The 22,850-nt window shown below is 38.4% G+C and overlaps 1 protein-coding gene across 5 annotated transcripts in view; it reads left to right on the forward strand.

Annotated features, from left to right (window-relative positions):
- SCAPER (S-phase cyclin A associated protein in the ER) overlaps positions 1-22,850 on the forward strand; it is a 160,228-nt gene that overhangs the window by 131,258 nt on the left and 6,120 nt on the right. For 4 of the 5 annotated variants that reach the window (XM_068695860.1, XM_068695862.1, XM_068695858.1 and 1 more), the window contains 2 exons: positions 5,253-5,490; positions 8,567-8,716. In XM_068695860.1, coding sequence (XP_068551961.1) covers positions 5,253-5,490; positions 8,567-8,716 — 388 coding nt within the window. Of the gene's footprint in view, positions 1-5,252; positions 5,491-8,566; positions 8,717-16,419; positions 22,225-22,850 lie in introns of those variants that run through there. The other variant, XM_068695863.1, reaches the window with a different exon arrangement.

Raw genomic sequence — 22,850 nt, forward strand, 5'->3', positions numbered from 1 at the left:
AAAACAATATATTTTCAGATATAAACAGTTTGCTTACATTGAAGCTTGGAGAAATTGTAGTTTTATGCTTGTTCTACAGAGTATGCTGTTTCTCATCAAGCTGTATTAAATCCCTGTTTTAATAAATAGTGGTGTATTTTAAGCAATGAAGTACCACTGTTTAGTATCTTTCTTTCCTGGAGTGAATATATCCACGTTTTTTAATTCTTAAACCTCTTCTGTCAGTCATAAAAACTCCTGCCAATTCCTGAGACTCCTTTATGGTAGAATCTGATGATCATAATCTCAGCCCATAATGAAGATGCCTTGCATTTCACTGAATGTTTATTTTATTTTATTTAGATCCTGCAGGTTGTTTGACTATAATATAACTATTTGCCTGCTTTCCTGTGTGAACTGTAGCAACTTAGTAAAGTTTGAAAGCCTTTCCTTCTACCCAGCTATGTTAAGTGAATGTAAAAATTGCTGTAAGTCTTGCTTCCCTTCAGAGAGTAATTGGAGGGGTTTTGTCCATTCGGACTGTTCTACTTGGCAGCTATTACAAACACAGTTAAAGAGTACAGTCCTTTAAATAGGACAATTAAAAGGAGGTATACATCCATAGGAATCTGCTCTTAGCCTTAGTTAAGTAAAAACTAGGTTTCTTGTGTGACATCTTTTATGGTATGGGTTTTGTTTGTTTCTTTTTACTTCAGCCTGTGTCCTGCCAGTTATCAGAGTTTTCATTGGGCTTACATTTGAGGTAGACCAAAAAGGTTTTTAAAATCCGCTAAACGTATGAAATCCGCTGTTTTATGGACTTGACCAAAATCGCTCAAAGAAGCATACACAAAGGTTTGCGTTTTATTTTCCCACATCTTATGTGTTTTTTCTACTTTAAAGCCCACAACTGGTATGAATAACGTCTTTTACCTTTTTATTGTAAACATTTAGGCTTAAAGCGATTATAACTGACATTTAAAACCAACAGGAGCCAGTAGCCTGTTCATATACAAATTAACTGTAATACAGGCAAAATCAAAAATAAACATTTCTAACAGTTCCTTCAGCCCACCAAACCTAGCAGACAGGATGACTTTTTTCAACAACTTTGTCCTGTGGTGTAACTTTAAAATTCCTGGTCTCTTCCAAAGGAGGAAAAAAAAAAAAAAAAAAAAAAGCTTGCATTTTGAGTTATTTTTACAATTGACTTTTTTATGTATGTTTTGATTCATTCACTGCTCCAGAGCAGAACAAAATGGCAAAAGGATTTTGTCCAGCTCTATAAGCTTTTTCATATGGAGTTGTTTAAAAATAATGATGGAGTGAGAGTTGAAAGAATCTAACTTTAACCTTTAGAAAAATCGGTCAATCTTCTCATCGTAAGTAGTTGCAAAAAATTTTGTGAGGAATCATGTACAGTAAATAATTTGGGGTCTTTATTTGAACATGACTGTTTTTCAACTGATAGTTTTTCTGTTTCATTATGTTGTTATAGCTGAGTTGGAAATACAGAAAATACCGCCTGTAAAAGGAGACGTGCTCTCCTGTGGTACTGTGGAAATAAACATGCTGCTTGCCTGGGTGTAGTTCAGGGGCGCTTAGCACACGCTAGCTACTGCATGCTGCAGAGTGAAGAACTGGGCATCAGAACCAATTTTTCAGTGAACAATCCTGAGGAGTCCACAGGCACACAACACAAAGGGGGGTGAGTGAGTGCACAGAGGTGGTCCCAGAGCTGTTGGCTCGCCCTCCCTTCGCAGCCGTCCCCGGTAGCTCCTTGCCTGCAGCCAGACTCCCGTGCCAATGGGAATCAAAACTATGCAGCAGGAATCTGCAGAAAGACACAGCTGGCAGGTTTGGGTGATGTTTCAGGAAGCGTCTCTGCTGACTTCATGCAGACACACTCACTTAAAGACCACAGGGCTTCCAGTCAAAGCTTTTCCAGTCATGGGAACCTTTCTCGCAGGTTCCAGGCAGAGGAAAAGAAAATGAACATCATAAATTGTTGTGCAGCGTAGCCCCACCCAAAACAAAGCTCTAGGACTTTTTCCACTTCTTTTATTCTGTACAGAGTAGATGCTGGGATTGTTACGACTGTTAGAAACCAAAAGCTGACTGTGTTCCTTCCCTTGCAGGAGGTAAGGGGCATCAAATCATAATTTTAAGTATAATTTTATTGTACTTCAGCTTGTCTTTTGAATGTTATTGCACATATTCTGAGAGAATCCTGCACTGGGTGCTTTCTGAAGCACTGTCATGGCTGGTTTGGGGGCTGAGCTTCCTTAAGGATTCTTGGGAGTTCCAGTTGGTTGTTAAAGGCCGCCAGCACTAAACAAACACCCCGTTTTTGGAACCTGTACAGTAAACTCAGTCGCACGAAGCTCCAGCTGAGCCTCTACAAATGGCTGGCCGCTAATGTGGGGCTGAGGGGGACGCCTGGTGCTGACTGACACTAGTGGGGTATTTGTGTAACAGCCCAGGTGCTGGCTCGAAAACAGACGTGCTTACCTTGCTTTTCTTCTCACTGGATTTTATCTGAGATCTGATTGCTTCTTTCAAAGATCTGTGAAGTAATTGGGTGGTTTCCTGGGCTTTTTGGACAGCACAAGTGTCACTGAAATAGGACTGGAACATGAGGTAATTCTTGATGTGTCACCAGAGGATGCTGTACTTGGAGCTTCTCTGTAATATCAGCTACTCACAGACTAAATATTTTAAAGTGCTTTAAAAGAAATGGTACCCGTAAATGCTAATTCCAGATAAAATCATTCCTTACGTGTATGACCTAACTAATCAAAATCAGAAGCGATTCATCTGAGCAACTGTTGTCTAAATGTAAAGACGTGAGAGAACAGTGATGGAAGCAGAGGCACACCAATAGAGTAAAACGAGTACAACAGCATTTATTCTGTTTTACTGTACAGTGTTCACCTGGGCTTGGGGCAGGTGAGACTGAGAAGGCCCCTCAAAAGCTGTGAAGAAGGTGCCAAGAGATTTCATAGCCTGAATTCTAAAATAACCTTCCTGAGCCTCCTATCTCACCACCATCCCCTGCAGCAGGTCAGCCTCCTCACTGCCCCCCCCAGCTGCCAAGTAACAACACTGACCCCCCCCAAGTGCTCAGGGGCACAGCTGGAGTTTGGGGTACCAAAAAGACTTGCCCACCAGCCTTATAGTATGTAGCTCTTGGTCATGGTTTCAGTGCCCTCTCATGTGACCTTGCAGGAGATTTGTCCCCCCAAGAACATGCATGGATGCTAGCTTTGAAGTTTACTGTACTAGGTGTAAAGATGGTGTGCTTCATGCAGCTGTTTTCTTCTCTTCTTGAATATTTAAGCTGAACTTGAAATGAGTCAGTATCAGGCCTTTCTTGGTGAAGTGCCGAATGCAGGCTGATCGTCCTGCTCTGCTGGTTTTGCTCTTTCTCTTTCATCCAAGGAAGCTATTGCAAATGGAAATCGATAGCCACTGTTGGGGAGGTGGTGCTTTCCTGCCTCCTTTTCTGCTTCACTGGAAGATGGGAAAATGACAGAGCAAGGTGATCACCAAAACCTGTCACTTGCGGAGGTTTGGTTGCTCCGTTGAAGACAGGCGTTTGTATCACAAAAAGCAGAGTTGGTCCACCTAGCTAGGGTTTGAGTTGGAATCTTGACTGGATCAGAGCAGTGACGTGAGGATGAGGAGACCAGTGCCCTGCCTGTTAACAGGATGTGCTATACAGGTGCTTCGGAGGCAAATACTGAGATCACACAGAGCTGTTCTGGTCAAGTAAAAGCTCCTAGCTGATTCTGGTCAACAGGAGTATTCTCAGTCTTCTGAGAGTCCAGTCTTTTCTGTTATAAGATGAGGTCTTCAAAGTTACAGTTTATTTTAGAAAGTGGGTCTTGTTCCTACTTCTTATTATATTTACTGTTTTTCTATTCCTTCTTCTGGTTCTTATAAAAGGGAAAGATACCCTCGCCTGGTTTGTCCTTTTATAATATTTACACTCTCATATCACCTGTTATATTTTCTCTTAAGAAAAATGGGAAAAAGAATCAATCTTTCTAGTCTCTTTTGATATTGACATTTTTTTTACCTCATATACTATGTTTGCATCTTAAAAACAGTATTTTGATGTACTATATATTCAGTGCTACTGCTCTTTGTATCTTAATGTTGTAGTTTTTCCTTTGATTGCCAATACAGACTAACTGTGTTTCCATAATGAAGTTCACATGGGTTTTGCGGTGGGTTTGGATTAGGACTTGAAATGTATGAACCTTGATGAATGATTTCGTGCACTTTATTTTGTGTTTGCCTGCCTTCTACAGATTGTTTAACCTCCAGAGTGGTGAAGGTCTTAGTCTTCAACAAGTGACTAGTCTTCACTTAGTGACTATTTTACATCATTTTGTAGATTATTAGTAATGCAGGGGAAAGAAGAAAAAAAAAAGGAAAAAAAAAAAAGGAAAACAGGAACAGTACAAATCCTTGAGGGATTACATTAAGTGCACTTGGAATTTTGGATGTGAGGATGTGAAGGGCATCTGGAGTAGTTTGTTTGTCTGTCCTGATATCCCAGGAAGGCAAAAATTTTCTTCTCTATTTTACTTGAATGCCCAAAAGATACCAAAGAAGCCTAGTTTTGGTTTGCATAAGCTGTGCTGGTTTGTCTTGAGCATTTCATACTTACTTTTGCTTTGCTACTATACAGACTTCTGTAATAGCATCTGACTGAAATTAGTAGTAGTGTGTTTTCCTCACTCCTTAACCACTTCATTCTTCAATTCCTGCAGAACGATTTAATTACGATCATCTGGTCCGAGTAGCTTCTTTTGCTCCATAGGTATCAGGCTGTTGCAGTGCCTGCTGCCTGTCCCTGAGGCAGGGAGAGTGTCAGGGTGCTCCAACCTCTGCGTGCTGGTGCTGGGAGAGGAAATGCTGGCTGCAGAGAGGGGCTTGTGTGGAGCCTCTGGAAGTGCCCCCAGGCTGTCGATTTTCTGCACAGCCTTGCATTGGTATCGTGAACCCAGTTGGGAAGCAAAGACACCAGTATGTGGAGAAAGATATTTAAAGAATACAGCTGCACTGTAATTAAAGAGAGCATGAGACAGTGCTCAGATCATTGAAAGTATTTTGCGGAAATGTTGTGGTTTCTTGACACATTAGACATCAGTTTTTTCCTTTTTAACAGTTTACTTGTTCGCTAACATTTGGCTTATAACTCCTGCATCCTGGGCAAGTGTGTGCTGGTATCCTTTTCAGACAGTTTAATGTTTCTTTGACAGATCTTGGAACATATTTGATAATACACGTCAGGATCCCACAGGACTAACAGCAGTTCTTCAGTCTACGGATCTGGTCGGAGTCTTGCATATGCTGTACTGTGTTCTTTTCCATGGGACCATTTCAGATCCAAACACAGCAAGTCCTAAAGACAGCTATGCAGAGAACACAATCCAGGTTGCCATTCAGAGTTTACGTTTCTTCAATAGTTTTGCTGTTCTTGATCTGCCCGCTTTTCAGGTAACAAATGTTTTACAACTTTTGCTTAGTGTGAAAATGTTAATTACTGCATATATTTTGACTTAGTTTGTTCTTCTGGGTCTTAGTTACATAAGGAATGTTTATGAATTAGTTGTTTATGTTTTTTCCTGCACAAAGTTGCTAATTGTTATTTCTACCTTTTGACTGTGGCTAATGAATTCAACCAAAAAGTGAAAACTCAAATACATGAAATGCTGAATCTCCTTGTGCCCAAAAATCCTTACTTTTCAGCACAGTACTTTTTTGTATTTCATAAGACCCCAAAAATAAAAACAACAGATATTTGTCAAAAGCAATTTTTTTTCTGATGAGAGAGGACTTGCTTATATAATAACCATAATTTGCATTTTTCTGTACTAAGTGGCTGCTTGCATTGAGATTATTAAGATTGTAAATCTGAAGCCGAAAATCACTTGATATCTAAACTTTTCAGCAAAGTAAAACTTTGATAAAAAGGGTATGTATTATTTTCATTTTTTTATTCATAAAAATCAAAAAGATCGCTTTTTTTAAGTAAGTCTTTTCCTATCTGTCTGAGGTTACTAGGGTAAATTAATCATTTTGCCATAGTGATAATTCATCAATACTGTATTTGATAAATTGGCAAAGCTTTTGTTTTGTTAATATAAAGCACCTGACAGAAAGTGTTGCTTTGCAAAACACATTTAGCAATATCAATCTTGCACTATTCATCAGACCAGGTTTCTGTTCCATTTTTAATGTGTTGTAAGTTTATGAATTGCACCACAGACTCCATCTGAAATGTGATAAAATCAGTGAGAGCTTTCCATAAGTGAAAAATTTCGTATAAAGTATATGTTTCTTTCAGTCTGTGTTTCTCTACTTTGATTTTTAGTACATCTAGCATCTCTCATTACAGCAACAAGCGGTTTACATGTAGCAATACACGTCTGTATAGATGCAGTTGTGGGGTTGGGTCCAGTCAGGATGTTTTGTGTTTTTTTTTTTGATTTTTTTTTTTTAATGGAGCACAGAGGGGTTTTTTTTGAGTGTCATGTAAAACGACTCTTACGCACAACATTAACTCCTATTTCTTTCTTTAAATCAGAGTAGTTCTCTTTTACAGCATGCCCAGGAGCTCTTGGTTTGGGACTGAAGTTTGTTTGCTGCTATAGGTGTTACAGATGTGCACCAGAGAGTGTGGGTCAAATCAGGGCAGTTACGGTGCGTAGGCTGGTAGTGGGGCTGTACAGAATCATACCACAACCTACTGCTGTTTCCAGAAACCACTACTAATTTTTTAAAACGTCAGCTTCCACTGATGCTGCCTGTATTTATTCCTCTACCGCTGTAGCTGAGCACGTGTAACAACCCAACAGCATTAAATCCTGCATCCTCTAGTTGGCATTAGTTTGCTCTACGTAGAAACTGGTAAGGTAGTAGTTACTGTGTAAAGTGTGACACAGCTAACTGGTGTGAGTGGATTTCGTTCAGTGCATTGATGCAGGTCTCCACCCAGGGAAGTGTCTATCTGCTGAGCTGTCTTAAGGAAGGGTGGGTATAATCCTGTTTGTGAGGGACGGATGCACTCACGTAGTCTCAGCAGCCATCCGTTTCCCTGCAGTAACAGGGTTTGTTTCTGTAGTGCTAAAAGCTCAACCTACACCTGAGGCCAATTATTGTCCATCCTGACTTTGTGGGCTGCAGCAGACAGCAGAGAGAAAAACTGTATTTTTTTGCGTGGTCAGATCATTATCTCCAATGAATGGTTTTATCACATAATAGTAGGACTATAGAATAGGGTGGTTTTTGTTTTTTTTTTTTTTTGATTAACAAAAGAGCCTCTGGTATTCTCAAGTTTGTATTAGCACAGATGGCTCATGAGTATATATTTCATTTAATTTGACAGTCTAAACAATTGAAAGATGGTAGTGAGAAACAACACAGGATCCTGAGCTGATATTAATTCTGGCTAAAAAGGAAGCATAGTTTCCTTGAAAAATTAGTTTAACTTCTATACACAAACTCGGGTGCCCTTTGACCTGCTGTTATCAGGGAAGGTTAAACCCAGAGTGCTAGGTCAGAGCATGAGTGGACAGCCCTAATTAAAGAAGGGTGGCCTTACGAATGGCATTTACATGACAGTGGTAAATGGTCACTGTATGGTGCTTTACATTTTGAAAATATACTAACTTAGCAAAATGCTTGAGATGCAAGATGGACAATAATCACAGCTGAGCCTGTTTTAATTCTCAAGGATTCTGCTTTTCCTGGATAGGCTTTCAGTATGCTAAAGCTAAGCTATACTACAGATTGGGATTTATGTAAATGGACTAAACACAGACTCCAAGGTACAAAATCAAGAAAACTCTCAAATGGAAGAAATTTTCTCACAGGCCTGCATTGCTGTTTCATTAGAGTTAGTAGACTGTCTTGCTCATTCCTTGTGCTTTAGTCTTCCCCTTTGACCTTGTGTCGTTCTATCTGTTTGACATGTTTATTAAATAGAGGCTGTAGGCTGTGCAGATAAAATCTAATTCTGAATCTCCACGTTACAGCAATTTGCCTACTTCTAAAAAGTATCCCAAAAAGCTTTGCAGCTCAATGTTCTCTCCATTTGAGTGTTTTTAAAATGTTTGCAAAGTCATTATTTCATATTAATCTTTGTATTCCATTCAGAGCACAAATTATTAATGCAAAACGCATTTTGCTCTTCTGCAAAAATGAAGATGATTTGTTTTCTTTTGCTTCTTACTAGGAAATATTATTAGCATTAACTTTTCCTGGAACATGTAAGTCAAATGAAATGGTTGACCAAATGCTACGCTGCATGTCAACTAAGCAGAAGCCAATTTTCCTGTATCCCTTTAAAATTTGAATTTATTCTTATCTTTGTGGCTTTTAATGTTACAGTTCAGGTGTAACTGAATGAAATAAGAGAGTTGTTTTTGTCCTCCTCCAAAAAAACTTCTTGCAACAAAGAACATAGTCGGTACTATGCGCCAAAATGTGTGCCATTGATGCATATGTGATTCACATAATTTCTATAACATACTGCTAGATTGTAATTTCTGTTTCTTGGCCTTTTTTTCAGTCTATTGTGGGTGCCGAAGGACTGTCCCTTGCATTCCGCCATATTACCAGCTCTTTGCTGTGGTACTGTTCTCAGCATACCTGTGAAAGATTGCTGCATGAAGTCATTATTTGTGTGGGCTATTTTACTGTAAACAACACAGATAATCAGGTAAGGCAAATGGAAAATGGGATCAGAAGTTATCATGTGCACATTTAGTCATGGATCACTCAAAAAAAACAAATCCCCTCAACACTGCTTTTGCAGCGCTTGGGATTCCAATGAACACTACAATATGCATTTGCAAAACAGAAGCTGAAGTTACATCTTAGCAAAAAAAAATCTTTAATTTTATATGGCTGTAAGCAAACTCTGTGTTCTATGCAGACAACAATGCTGACCTCACATTGATCATAACTAGCATCTCTCTGCCAAGATAAGCAGAGATCAGCAACTGATATTTGTAATTCATGCAAATTCATGTAGTTCATGGCAGCTTGATTGGACAGCTGTGGTATCCAAGTACAACCTTTTAAAGACAACCAACAAGCCTGCCATGAAGGCATGTCCTCAGATGCCAACATAGCCTTTTGCTTGGGTACCCAGAGAGCTCATTTACATTTAAACCTTCTTTTCATTTTATCTTTCTACTAGTAAAGCAACCTCTCTGCCAAACAGACAGTAAACATCCCCACCTAACTTCCCTGATTGTTGTCCACTTTTGTTAATGGACTCTGTGACTTCTCATACTGGTGAAAACAGCTTATTAAATAACCCAGTTGCAAAACTTGAAAACTACTTCATACACTTTAGTCTTAACAGTCGTCTGGTTTCCTCAGCTTACATGCAGCGTTTCAGGGAGATGGGCAGGGCAGAGGTTGGCACTTGCACTATGTTTTTGAGTGTGTGAGCCTGACTCTGGATGTGTGGAAACTGCATTATAGCACCTTCATCTTTGGTGTGATTCAGTTGAGTATTGTGTTTTGTGAATTTTTGGTTTGTTCTTTCTCCAAACTTTTAGCAGTTGGTTCCCATTTTTTCTGCATTTTTGGGGCTGGTGTCAGGATCATGAGCTTGGTCCCCTCATTTCAGCTGAAGAGCAAAACAAAGATGTGGTTCAACTTGTCAGCAAAGGTTAGAGAAAAGCTGTCCAGTTATGTTCTTACAGTTGTTGACTATAATTGGAACATTCTAATATCTTAAAGCTGACAACACTGTCAAAAATATTCCATAATTATATAATATAATTATATAGTAATGTTTCTGTGGTTTTGGCCACAACCTGAAGGAGGATCCTGCAGCCTTCCTACCCTGTGGAGCCAAATCCCATTCAGGGCTGGCTGGCGCGGTTCCCCAGCACACAGACTGTCGGGCCCCCAAAGTACAAACCACGGTCTAGAGCCTCTCAGGAACAGGGACTGCCTGTGGGCAGTACTTTTTAGCATGATCGTTTTGAAAATCCGTGTGATACTGCTGCAATTTTCTCATCCCCACTGCTGCACAAGTAGTTGTGCTGGCATCCAGAGGTGCCAGCATACAATGTTTTTTTTTCTCTGCAGTTTCAAATTTTCTTTTCTGGCACACAAGTATAAACAGATGTGATTCATTGCAAAGAGGACTTGCAACTATAAATGTGCCAGGAATAGCACAGAAGAGGGATTTCCTACCAGCAATGTCTGTTAGAGCACACTGTAGTGCCTGTCACTGTTCAGCACTCGTGCCCTGGGGCAGAGGTCCGACTGTCAGGAGCCGGCACGGTGCCACAGCAGCAGCGAGCTATGGTGGCGGCAGGCAGGCAGGCAAGAGACTAAGTATGTGCATCGTGTGTTTGTTTGTGGGCATCCTTCCCAGCTGGTAATTTTACAATGTCTTGGAGTCTTCAGCATGTGCACTTGTGGTTGAGGTCATGTGCCGTCACTAATCTACCCCCAAACTGAGTTAATTTTCAAGATTAAAAGGCAGCTTTGGCAGCTCTGCAAGGCAAGCTTAGGTCTTTGTTAAAACGACCGTGCTATGTTAGTACTTTTCATATGCTAAAAGCAGTCCTTTGTGGTGGTTTGCTTTGGTGGTACTGTCTGCAGAGATGTCACGCCATACTTCTTACTTAATTTCTGATATTCGTGTTTTAATATTCCTATTCCCTAGCTTTTAACTGAGAAAGCAGCATTTTTGTTCATGGAAGTTTTCTCCATTACAAGTCTCGATGAGAATTAACAAAATGAACAGTAATAAGGGAGTGTTCAGCCCACCGTGGACTCTTTAATACGCACAGGTGTACATACAAAGTCTACAGCTGTATTCCTAGTGGATTGTGCTATTCCTGACAGCATTGCTAGTTTCAAAAGGCCAGAGTCCTGCTCACACAGATACTCGTAAAATGTAGGGAAGCTTATAAAATAATATTTTTACTTTTACTACTAGGCAGGCAGGGAGACTTGCATATGGTCATTATTTTCAGGTGCTGTTAGTGTTGTGACTTCCAATAAAGATATGATGCCTTTTGTAAAAGGCGAAGTGCTTTCTACTCATTCCCTTATGGTTTAATTTTTTATTACGTTTCGAGCTTCCAATTTTTTCTTTCACTGTGGATCATCTGCAGAGTGCTACTAAAAATAAAAAATTGGTCTCACAGTGAAAGCTTTCACGTAGCAGGCTTGAACTCCTGGAAAGAACTGCATCGTAAAAATAGATATGTCAGACTTGAGCTATGAAACCAAACTTTCACAGAGCCTGGTAGCTCTTTTTATTTACTATTTGGACAGACTTTATAAGGAGTCGATAACTGATGTATTTTGCAGCAGACTCACATTATTCTTACAGTCAAATCCATTTTTGTTTTGAATTGTTTGTAGTTTAAATAGGTCTTTTCCTCTCTGCATTTGTAATTCTTATTACAAAGCTGTGTAAGTTTTCATTCCTTTCAACTACCAAAAAAGAACAGAGTTATTTAGAGCTTTCAGTGTGACTTTGTCCAACAACATGAGCAGATAAAATATCCCAAACGGCATACTGGAAAAAAAGAAAAAATAGTGTTAATTATTCAAAAACTTGCAGTTCGGAGAAGAGAGAGATTTCTAAAAAAAGAAATTTTACAGTCTGTCAACCTCGACATTGACCTTCTGAAGTAGTACTGTGATTTAAGCTAAGTGAATTATTGCCCCTATGCAGTCAAAATAATAGAAGGGCAATTTCCTAAATATTTCACAATTATAGAGCAAAATCTTGCAAGAGCATCATATACCACTCACTGAATGTAATTCAGGTTTGTCTGGTTTCATTCTGCTATCTGTAAAGCTCTTTACAGTTAGTCAAGTGGCAAACACAAAAAGGAAGTTCCTTTCTGTCTCCTGTCTTCCAGCCTGCTATTTCAGTGCAGCTTGCAGGAGCCCAGAGGAAGGGCAGGGTCTCGCGGTGGGTCCTGCACACGTGTGCAATGTCCGTGGCTGGGTTCCAGTTCGTGGTTTTATCACTGTTAGCTTTTGGTCCGGACCCACATGGTTCTGTTGAGGAGCAATGAGGACAATGGACAGCGAAGGAATGCATTCCCAAGTGTTTTGATAGTGCTCGCTCTGTTTATTCTAGAAAGACTATGATTTTGCTGACTCTGCCCACATGTAATATATTGGTAATATTCCTTCCCTTTTTTTTTTTCTTTGTTCTAACATTCATAAAGCCTTGTCAGGGCAGCTGCTGTCACTGAGGAAATAAATCAGTTATGAAACTGAAAAATTCAAAAAGCAAAGTGTTTTTTTAATATTTTAAATGGTTCAACATCATTAGTCAAGCCTAAACCGCGCTGTCTGTTTTGTATCGGCACGTGAACTTCTGTTTACTATAGAGTTAGACAGCCTGCCTTCCACGAGACGGCCTTCTGTAATCATGCCCGAGCGGGGCTCGGCTTTATTAGGCGTCTGCTTTGCATGAAGTATGATCCAGGAACTGGTGGTCACCCTTTTTTGGCCACCCTTTAATCTATTAACTTACAAAATGGTTCCCATGATACTGAGGGTAGAGATGTAAAACAAAACAGTAATAAAAATAATGTCCCATCTTTTAATAAGCCAATCGCACTAGAGGACTGCAGTCGCTAATTAAAATGTTCTTGTTAATTAAAAATATCCTTCTATTTCATTACATTTTTATTCCCTTTCTTGGATTTAATTATTACAATGACTGTAATTAGCATGTGCTGTCAACTCACTTCATTTGCATATTATATTGGATAATTGAATGTGGTCCTGTAATTAAATTAACATGAATGACAGATGATTTGGCTTCTTTCACATTGCCGTACTGGGAATAAGAATCTTTCCATATTCATTGCACTTACTGAATATTTTGCATTTGAAAAGTCATCAGACATCGGATCTTCCAGCTCAGGGCTTTGTCTGACAAGCTTCAAAAGAAGTTGCATTGTTCGTTTGTGCAATTGATTTAAATAAATAGAGCTTTTTCTTTTGTCACTGTTTGGCACATATGACACGCTGTTTTGAAAATGCTCCAGCAGAATCTCACTAACGTCTGGGATTTGTAGTACACAGGACTTCATACTTCTAAGTTGTTGAGCTAAAACATAGCGGTACTGCATTGCGAAACCTAACATGTCTGTAAAAGAGCTAGGGAGATGCATATGCAGCTTTTTAATTTTTTGTTACAAAAGGTAGGGTTTGTTGTAGATACAGTTAGGAACTTTAACTAGAGTAATCAGTGTCGCTGGAAGAAAAGAGATATGCAAACCATATGTCTTTGAAGAAGGGATTTTATTCTGGGAAGTTTGTCTTGCAGTTGCAGTAGTTTAACTAATTTGTTTCTCTGTCACTCCAAACTTTTTATCCCTAGGCAGTTGTGTCCGTACGATCAGTACATTATTTTCATTGTAAGCTTAGAAATAATTGAGGTGTTAATATCAAATAATCCTTAAGTTGAAAATAGCAGTAGACATTAAATTAGCAGGAGTTAAATTTGATAGTGTCATTCACTCACGAGAAATTTATCCATGCTACATAGATGTAGAAAATGTGTTGCAAAGCATGTTTCAGGTGTGCCATCTTGTTCCACTCACAGGAACAAGTACCAGTAAGATTTCAGAATATTTGGGGAGAGGAATTTATTCTGTCTTAAAAATATAGAACATCACAAGTAGTGTAACAAATAAAAATATAATTTCAAAGAAATAAAATTGGATGGAAGGCACAATTCTGAAAGGTTTGTGAAATTTATTGTTTGTTTTCATCACAAAAATATATGGTAGAAAGTCCCCAAGAAAGGCTCCAAACATAGATTCTTTCCTCTTTTTTATTTAAACGACTGGCTTATATTTTCCTACTTTTTAGCGTTTTTTCTTGTGACAAATATTATTTCTGACATAAAATAACAGAATACTTTATCCCTCATTAAGTAGTGTGCGTATGAACTTGAAGTTGATTAATGTATCACGTACATATGTATATTACGTGCCCTAACTGCGGTTACAAGTACTGCTAGTTGTAAAGAACAATCACAAAAAGAATTCAGATTAAAAGCTGTCTTCTTTAGGGAAATTATTTTGTGCAGTTGACTGTGCCAGTAAATGGCCAGCTTCATCTAGTGTTAGCGTAAAGAACATAGCTTTAAAAAGTAACAATCATGGAACTTGGAAACTGGAATAACAGGGAAACTTAGAATGGTTATAAAATATTATGTAAAGATTGCATGCAGGTTGTTTACTGGAGACCATCATTAAACCTCCATTATTCATGTTGCTTGTAGGGCTAGGCTGGGACTGGAATAATTTTGATCTGATAGGTGGAGGTTTAAAAAAACAACACGAGAGTAAAGGTACAGGAATTGGTAGTTACTGTGTGCTTAACAGCTGCTTATGTTAGCAAACAGTGTCTGAAATTACTTAGTTCTGATTTTGATAGTGTTTTTTTTTTCAGAGGGGGTATTTTTAGGAGTATGGATTTCATACTGAGGTTGTTGGTTTAGTTAAGTCTTTTCCAAAAAGCCTTTTAAAACTTTATAAGTTTTAATTTAAAAAAAAAATGATAATAATTTTTGTGGAATAGCTGATTTCAGTGAGTGAGTCATGTGAAATTGTAGTCTTGACTACCATTTAGGAGTACTTCAGCCCCCAGAGGATTAAACTCACCATCTTAAAATGGAGTAAATGAAAACAGCGTTGTAACGTATGCTTTTTCTCTATCAGTCTTACATAGTCAAATTGCATAAATTCACCTAAACGAACCCATGGCTTTAGAAAAGCTGGCATTCCTCGCCAGCCGAGCAGTGAAAATTGGGAGTGCCTCAGGGGTGGTTTGTCGGACACCTTTGTTGTTATTTGAGCTTCCTGATGAACAACAACATTTAAAGAGCGATCGATGACAAAGCAAATAAAATACGATGTGAGCATGGTGGACTGCATGTTTCACGCTTCATGTTTCCATTGTATTTCTAACGCTCCAAAATGTGTCTCGTTTCTTTTTTCTTTATTTGTTGTTTAGAGAGTGCAGGGAAGGAATTATAATGTGAGCAAAGACTTAAAATGAAATCAGCTGTATTTAGTTTCAGTTTAGGATGGCTGGCTGATTCCTGTAGGAGAGGGAGCGAGAGCACGTAGGAGTTAATATGAGAAATTAATGCATTTGGATTTATCTTATTGTATTGTTCTTAAATTGTAAACACCAAAGAATAAACTTGGCTCCCAATGTCATCATAAGCAGTACTTCCAGCATCCTTAATACGTCATCCATAAGTAAAGCCTTGAGGAGAGGGCTGGAGAGAGTGAGCGGCTAATGTCGCAGCCTCCAGAGAGCTATGTCCTAATCTCAGATCAGGAAGAGAGTTCGGTGGCCTCGGTTTTTAATCTCCACTTAAAAATAAATAAATAAATAAATAAATAAAGCTTGGCGTAAGCACTTTCTTCTCAGCAAAGACCTAGACCTGGAATATTTTGGCATTGGCTAGTGGAGATACATTGGCAGAGATGCCTGCACAAGCTTGCATGACGCCTGTCTTTCCTCTGCCTCTTTCTAATCGAGCGTGACAGTCTCTCTTTTCCATGAGAACTAAATTTCACACCAAAACTGAACACAAAGTCTAAAGTCTGCAAATCTTTAATCAGGCCTTGTGAGCTATTGTCTGTTTTGCCTCATGTGTGAAGGAACTCCCTGTGCTTCTCCCATAAACTTAAAGTTTTCCAAGTCTCTGCAGAACCACAGTGACTGTCCTGAACATCGCTGGCCCCACACGGAGAGGACATCAGCCTGCTCTCTGTTCACAGCTTTGGGCTTCAGCAGTTGGCAGTTGTTCCAAGTACTTGGATGCTGCAGTATGGGTGGGAACATGCAAGAGACCCAAAGAAGTCTCCCAAACCTATTTCATCATATTTAGCTCAAATAAATGAGTAGCACTTGATTGAAGTGATATTGAAATATAAAGAAAAAAAAATAAAATGGATTAAGTCTTGCAAAAGTGAATACTATGGAAAATCTTGCATATTTTTCATGGCAGAAAAGTACGTTTTCTTGCTCTCTGAAGCTTTTTTCTCAAGCCAGCTCTGTAACGTCAAGTAGCTCCATGTGTTTCAGTCTTTTTAGTTGACAATCAGATACTTTCACAAAGCCTTTACATTTATTGTTGAAGCCAGAAAGCAAAATGTTCTAGTAGTAAAAATTCTAAGACCGTGTAGCTTATTTGCAAGTAGGTTTTTGGTTGGTATTGAAAAGAGAGAATGCTCTGAGAGAAACAAAGTATTTTTTTGTGTTTTAAACTGTAATAATTTATTTACTCGCACCTTTTTGACCCAGCTAGATCTGTTTTCAAGGATCATTGCAGAAACCTCTTCCAATAGTCAGTTTGAACTTCTTTTGACTGAGGTCCTGTTCCCTCTCTAGGCTTCAAATCAAGAATTCTTCATTTTCATCAGTGGAGTTGGAGTTCCACCTCTAAATGAGTAGAGGGTCATGCCTAGAACACTAGCTTGAAGTTCCAAGTGGTGCATCCTTAAAGTTGAAGATCTTATCTAAATGAGAAGATGATTCTTGGAAAAATAATGCAGGGCTGCAAGGTCCAGTTCTGATCGTTTCAGTGTTCAGAACCATACTTAAGGAACTGAGACATGGTAGATTTTTTTTTTTAAGCTTATACATGTATTTCACAATACATTTGATATATAATAATATTCTTCTCTGATAAAAATAAATAAATAATTATTCCAACACTTAAACATGTAAATCCACCATTACATTATTTTGGAAGCTATAAAGCTTAACTTTTTCTAGAAAGTAATGTTACCCTTGAATTTAACAAGATATTTAAGTATGTGCTTGACATTAAGCATGAGAACAACCTCACGTGTTTAAATGTTTATTTTATTGTCATTATGTTAAATGCTAAAATTCCATCGTTTTTAAAGTAAAGCTCTTCCTTACTACTCTTCCTGGTTTGGCTGTTAGGTAACCAGTTTATCCTGTAGCCTGGGCATGTGCTGAGTTCACAGGTAGCCTCAGAAATTATTGGAATCATTTCCATTCTCTTCTCATCTTTTAGTCAAGCTGATATTTTAAATTTATTTATTGATGAATTTAATCTCTATAATCTTTGTTCTTTTATCTAAGGTACCTTGTTGGTTATCATTTTGAGTGACATTTTTTTCAAGAGTTTCACACCAAGAACTTCTTCATCTCAGTTTCTCACTAGTGTCACTGTTGATAGACATTTTTACATTTTTAAACATATCACTGTACTTATATTTGCTGTTATCCTATCTGCATGTTTAAAGAACTTTGGATGATTCTACAAAAACTGCTCGGATATTTTTTTCTTCTCTTATGCATGCCCAGAGCACCACAAAGCACTGTGCTCTTAAACCATAGAGCTAGCTCTGAAAGGACACCACTCATAATGTGGTTTATAGGAAGACAAATGCTATTTCTGAACTCTGTTATCTGCCCAACTTCTCTCGGAAAGCTTGTGTGTGCTGTTAAGAAAATAAACACTAAAATATTTCAAATAGACCAAATTCTTATTTTTAAATTTGAATGTAGCATTTTGGAACATTGGTTTTGCGTAGAAATGGCGCTCTGGTTCCTGATAAATGTTAGAAGGAGTTTAGAACATTCTTTGCTCAGAGCCTTGCCAATAGCAGAGTTTGCAAAATGGAAAGAAAAGAGCTTGACCTTAAAACAGAAGAAGAGCCTAAGTGGTGACATATTCCGCTGATTAAATACTAGCAGTATGGGATCTGTTTATATAGAAGCAAAGAAATAATGCAGATCTAACTTTGAAGAGAAACTCTGGGCTACTAATATAAAGACTTATTTCTTTTACAAAGTTATAAATAACCTGACATCAAACAAAAGCGTTTAACCGTTTGATGTATTCTCTGTAGTTACAGAGTCGATGCACAACATTTCAGCTCTTGTTCAATAAAGCGATTAGTTGTTTGTGCCAATTAGAACTGACTTTGATAGAAATTATAAATAGAAAAGAAACATTAATAGTTCCCATACCAACAGTACAGTTTTAAGAGCCAAGTGTTTACAATGGCCATGTCCAAGTTGAGAACTGTAGGTCATGCAAGACTGTGGAAGTGCCAGGGGGTGCCCCTTAGAGAACCATTAGCCTTGTAGTCCACATTGTTCGGAGAATATTGTGTCTGAACCTGAAATAGGTTACAGCAGAAGACCACAGTCAAAGTGGACATTTTAATGCTTTGCTTCATTTAAAAAAAAAAAAAAAAAGCTTGCAGTGACAGTGACTGTTATTTGTTACTAAGAGACTATGGAATACAGTTCTTCATTAGGAGTGTTTTCTCTGCAAGAGCTGAGGAAGGCATCACTTCAGGAAATTTTATACTTAACTTTAAGATTCAAGCCAGTTCTCCTGTTTCCAATTACACGTTGCTGTGATAATTTCATTTCACTTTACATTTGATGCAAGAGCTACAACTTCTAATGCTGAAAAAAAAAAATACTGAAAAATGCCAGCAACCTTTGAGGAAACAATAAATGGCAAAAACTCTTACAAATTTTAGACATGCTGCTCACTAGTACAATTATTGATGTCTTGCAGCTTTTCAGATGTATATACAGTCCTCGGTAAATAATAATAATTTCACAATATGATGTTTGTCTGCTCTAGCACAGTTTAGTTCCTTGAGAACCTGGCTTTCTGAATCAACTGAATACTTGCTTCTCCGTTCTTTGTTTCGCCGTTGCATAGACAAAAAGCTTGCTGCAGGCTTTCTGTTCCTCCTGACCAGAAAATTAATTACACTTTTTTGAAAGATAATTCCTGTGTTTTTATGGTGTGTATGGACAGAAATAAATGACATGAGTGGTGCTTTTCCAGAGCTGCAAATGTCCAAGTGAAACAAGAAAACCTAAATCCATCAGTCGAACTAAACTAAATATTGCTCTGAAAATCACCACTTCCACTCTCTAGTAATCCTGGACTGGCCTTGAGCGTTACAGAAGGAGTAAAAAAGATCGTTTTGTAAGACTGAACCTTCTTTTTTCTGTTGTTCCTTGTAGCAAAATATCTGATAATATTTAATGTGTGTGTGCATAGAAGCTCTTAAAAACAATCTGTGATCTTAATCTTCTCTAAATCTCTGAAGCGTTGCTGGCAAATTTTAAATAATTCAGTTAGTTTCTTTTTTCCTTTTTTTTTTTTTTTCAAATGCTTGTCATGTAGAAAGTATGAAGTTACAACTTGGAAACAAACATTTGGATTGTCAGCAGCAATACTTCCTCATGGGTTAAAAAAAAAAATTTAAATCTTCAAAAAACATTTTGATTAAACTAGTTCTTGAAAACCAAGCCACAGGCATCTTCACTTATGAGTCAAATCAGGATATGAGAGTTCTTAAAGAATATATGAATCACCAGTTCACCTCAATTTGGGTAATATTTTTTCAGTATTTTACATGCACCCATCCCTCAGCTTTCTGACTGACACGTCAGATTTCTCAATGAAAATTCTGTTTATTACTTGTAAGATGTTTATAAACTCAGCTACTCTAGTGTGGTTCCAAATACTAGAGGTTTCTTGTTTTATTTTTTTCTTTTTGTAAAATTAGTCATTGAGTTGGTAAGATTTGACTTCTTATTTATTATGACATGTAGCTGCTGATGTGTATCAATCAAAAAAGCAGGATTCTTTTAGCTATGAATATTTTACTGCATAGCTTTGGCAAAAGTTTATGCATAGGCATGTAAGTATTTTTTTTTCATGATAAAAGGTATATAGGGAAAGATTGAATCCAAGACAGATGTTTTATATATTGCATACAGTATGTAAGAAGAATTATGAGGTGTTCACCAAAATGTCTTTCTCTTGGTAGTTCTCATGCAAAGACTTCCCCTGCGTATGCAAGTGGTTATCTCCCTGCCCTTGCGAGCAAGGAAGGGAGTCACAGCTTCCAGATTCTCATTGCTCCAGGATCCATAGAAAGCTCCTTTTGGGTCTCGCGAGCTTCTCAGAGAAAGGGAAGAGCTGTACATTGCCTAAGCTATTCAGAGGAAATTGAACCTACATTATTTAGGTTCATGCTTGTGCATTTATTAGGTCCCTAGCAAAGGTCTTCAGTCCTGTGAAGATCTGCTTTGCAAGGTGCCGGAAAAGAAAAGGGAAAAGAAAGGTGCTGGAGCTGTCCCAGCGGGCATACAAAGAAGAATTGCATGATCCAGGACGGAAAAGCCTTCTAGCAGTCACCTGGATTGTGTAGCCAGAAACACTGCTTCAGCAGCAGGAGAAGCCTTATCTCCTAGCAAAATGATGAGTTCCCCTCACAACTTTATTACTGTTCCAATACTACAAGGAGCTTTTAATTTTTTTGATTGATTGTCCTTTTTTTATTGCTCAAGTGCTGTGTGGCATATTGCTGGCTTTTGTCATTGTAGCCTGTTTTGAAAGACTGACTTTTATACTGCTTCAGACTTTCACAGCTAGAAGAATTGCAGCAATGTGTAAGCAATATACTATATAGTGAATATTGGCCCAAATAAACTTGAGAAAAAAATGGATTCCACCTTGAGACAACAGGAATCATTCTTTCCTAAGTGGTAAGCTTCAGTGGATGGGGATGGTTATTGCATTCGAGAGGCACACGGGAGCAGGGCTTGCTGGGTGGGGTAGGGAAGAGGCAAGTGCCTCTGGCTATTGGAGATGAAGTACATTAGTGGGGCCTGCGGGAGGCTTTAACCGGTGGGAGTGACAGAAGATAACAGATAGGCAACCCTGAGAGGTGTTGCTCGGTAAAAAGTTCCCCCAGGTCATCACATCAGTCATTGTGCTGGACAGTCAGCTAGTGCGGCTCTGTAACACAGCATGCGAGCTGGAACCTGGGGATTCAGACAGAGACCCAGCGTGGAGATCGCTGTTCCTAAACATGGCTCTTAGCGAAGCTTGAAAGTAAACAATATCAAGTATTAGAGTGGCATGCATTGTGTACAGCCCTTCCTAACTGTCACTTACGCGGTGGAAAGGCTGCCTGTCTGGCACAGTAAGGGACCTGAGATGCTCTAACTTCTCGTTTTGGACATGCTTTTACGTGGAGAGCAGAGTGTGCCACTGGCCAGTGCTTGCTCATGTGCTGTCTGTTACTCACATCTCCTCGTCGTCTGCTGGGCTCCACTTCCGCTGCTGAAACATACCGGAGATGGTCTTCAGTTTGGCAGGTAGCAGCAAGAAAAACTTTATTAATTCATCATGAAATAGTATTTCACAAACATAATTGCAGTTTGTCTTACCTGCATGTAGCTTCTGTCTTCATAAGGTTTTTCCAATGTTTACTGTGTTGGGTCAAAACCAACCTAGGCTAAGCAAGTTCATCGTCTTTGCAATTTCTTTAAGCAAAGCACAGGCAAAACTAATGAGGCGATATGAATATCTTGAAATTAATAGTAGGCAACACTTTAAGTAAAATACAGAAAACAGCAATTTGAATGAACTGCTCTGAATAACAGTAGAGTAGCTTTTACTAATTTGGTAGACAATTCGGAAAAAGACCACAAGCAAATATTAATGGGACCTAGGCACATATCTGGAGTTAAGCAGGTGCTTAAGTGCTTGGCTGTACAGAAATGCAGTGATTTAATTAAGATCTTGTTACGTTTGACAGGCATATCTGACTTTCAGGCTGGAGAGAGAGCAACGAGAAAAGCTAATTCTAGTATGTGACAGGAATTCCTGCACAGCCTTGCAGTAAGGGGTTTGTATCTCATGTGAGAGGATTTTATGAGAAGAGTATTCCAGGTCTGCAAAACTCCCTAGAATTGTCCAGCAAAGAGAAGGAAGTGACTGTTTAAAAAAAAAAAAAAATACTTTTTCCAACGTAAAAAAGTCATAGACAAGGTTTTCATATGTTTTCTTTAATGTTCATCTGCTCAGTTAAGTGCTGGACTTCACTTTCTCTGCCACTCGACAGTGAAACGAGGAATATGCTCTTAGAGGTTTATTTGCTTGGGAATTTTTTCCAGTGAGGGGTAAGTTATTTCATGATTTTTTTCAGGCTACATAATGCAGTGTATCAGGTTTAGTGTAGCTGCATTAGTACAATGAGCTGAACTCATTTAATTGATTCCATGTGTGATAAATACCAGATTAAAATAATCAGCAGCTCTTGTGTATAACTTCCCTATCTTTAATGTTGATAACATCTTAGTTAAAAAAAAAAAAAAAAGTTTTTTTTTTTTTTTTAAAAAGATAATGAAATAGTAATTCTGTGAGCGCTGTTTGGGTGTCTGCACTGTTCATTTGAGAAGAGTTCGCTAATTATCCATGGCATTTCTAGAACAGGTAAGGGAAGTGAAGTGCGAAATGAAAAATTAAAAGTCCTCAAAACTGCTTTTTCTGGGTCTATTCCTCAGGTCCAGTGGCCATTAAAAAGAAGTGGAGTTCTCTCACTCTGTCCTGTACAAATACCAATTGTAGTTACGTTAGTACGGTTACGACTGATTCAAAGTACTTTTCTGACTGTAGGATTTGCCATAGAAAAGCCTAGAGTTAGATCATACCCAGCGTGATTAATTTACAATTCCAGCAGTAAGCACAAAGCGTGGTAGCCAACAACTAAGTTCAGCATCATCCACATGCTTTCGTGGTGGGCTAGATATTTTCCTCAAAAGAGCACTGTATACTTAATTGTCACGTATTTGTCTGTCTCTTAAAAATTCCTTCTGGCTTTAAGGGCATTAAGACAATTCTGCCAGTATTTTGAAAGGTTTTCAGTGCCTTTTAGGCTGGTGAACTGAAAAAATGCAAACTATTACTTTGTTGATCTTGTTTTTAAACTGAAATGCATTATCAACTCAGAGTGTGT

The sequence above is a fragment of the Anas acuta genome, chromosome 12 (assembly GCF_963932015.1).
Source record: "Anas acuta chromosome 12, bAnaAcu1.1, whole genome shotgun sequence".
NCBI classification, from domain to species: domain Eukaryota; kingdom Metazoa; phylum Chordata; class Aves; order Anseriformes; family Anatidae; genus Anas; species Anas acuta.